Source organism: Bipolaris victoriae, assembly GCF_000527765.1.
Source record: "Bipolaris victoriae FI3 unplaced genomic scaffold scaffold_563, whole genome shotgun sequence".
Classification (NCBI taxonomy): domain Eukaryota; kingdom Fungi; phylum Ascomycota; class Dothideomycetes; order Pleosporales; family Pleosporaceae; genus Bipolaris; species Bipolaris victoriae.
The window spans coordinates 1-1,300 of record NW_014574829.1 but is presented as its reverse complement, the minus strand read 5'-3'; the positions used below and the strand labels follow the sequence as shown (position 1 = coordinate 1,300).

General features: G+C 43.6%; 1 protein-coding gene across 1 annotated transcript; it reads right to left on the bottom strand.

Moving 5' to 3' along the window:
- Window positions 1–65: 65 nt before the first annotated feature.
- Window positions 66–713, bottom strand: COCVIDRAFT_32323 (hypothetical protein; the record flags this gene model as incomplete). The annotated part of the gene is made up of 1 exon (XM_014694462.1): window positions 66–713. The coding sequence occupies one exon, from the start codon at window positions 711–713 to the stop codon at window positions 66–68; it is 648 nt and encodes a 215-aa protein (XP_014549948.1).
- Between the last annotated feature and the right edge of the window lie 587 nt (window positions 714–1,300).

Sequence of the window (1,300 nt, the reverse complement as noted above, 5' to 3'; positions counted from 1 at the left end):
CCTCAGCCCCCTGGGCTGATGGCGCCGAGGCTAAAAAAAACACTGTTCAGGACAAATTCTTAACATCAAGAAACCGTTTCTTCATTTTTCGGACAGATGATACGCCAAAAGCCACAGATCTCCTTATCCTGGTTTTTTACTTCTCCACAAAACTTATACCCTGCCTTTTCCACCACCTTTTGATTTGCTTTATTATCCATCTTAATTTCAGCACACAATCGCTCAGTTGCCTTATGTTTCTCCTGGCTATCGAGGGAGATTTCCTCCACAAGGATGCTTGTATTTTCACGGGGCAGATCCCACCAAACGGACAAAAATGCCTTCAGGAACTCTGTGGCGTAACCATGACCCCAGTACTCCTTTTTGAACACATAATGGACTCTAGGCCATTGCTTGTCCATTTTAAGGACCAATCCCTCACCGATAAGTTCTCCCTCCCTTTCATTTGAGTTTTTGAGAAAGATTCCGACTCTTTTTTGGTCTTGTAATTGATTGAACCAATGTCGAGCTGTTTTCGTTTCGGGCATTGCGTCAAGGCCGTAACCACGCATAGGTTCAGGTTGCTTCAGGAGGAGGTGATAGGCTTCAAAATCCGACTCAAAGAGTGGTCGAAAAATAAGACGTTCAGAAGAAAACCTGGGGAGGTTTTGGTGAACAGGTTGAGTTGTCGAAACTTCGACAGAAGAAGGGGTTGAGGAAAGAGTAGAAGACATTGAGGTGCATTTGGTTGATTTTACACGAACTTTTTGAAGTGTAAGTGTGTAAGGTGAACACGAATTAGTTGAGTGAAAAGGGTGGTACTTATACTGTAAAAGGCCAAGCACATACCCACTGTACCAAGCACATAGCCACTGTGCCAAACAGGCAACCGTTGTACCAAGCAGGCAACTATGCAGCCAAGTAGACTAATCTTCCAATCATTGAAAGGAGTAGAAGTCATCTGAACAACATAATATAAACTGAAACCTCCTATTGGTGCATTATTATGTGACTCACATCCATCGGTGATCCGGGAATACAGACACGTCATCCATTCGGAAAAAAGATAAGCTTGTATGTTTTGATTGGTGAGACTTTATCTATCACGCACAGCAATCGGCGATCTAGGAGAACGGACGTCTTAACGTCTTGGCTAAAGATAAGGCCGCAACCTCCAAATGGTGGAAAGTTATGTGACCCCTCCCCCCACCACATACCTTCTTCTTGGTGGTCGGCTAATACGGAAGGTGGACATATCACCAGATAGAATAAGATAAGCTTGAATGATTTGATAGGTGGAGTGTTATATCTGACTCATTAG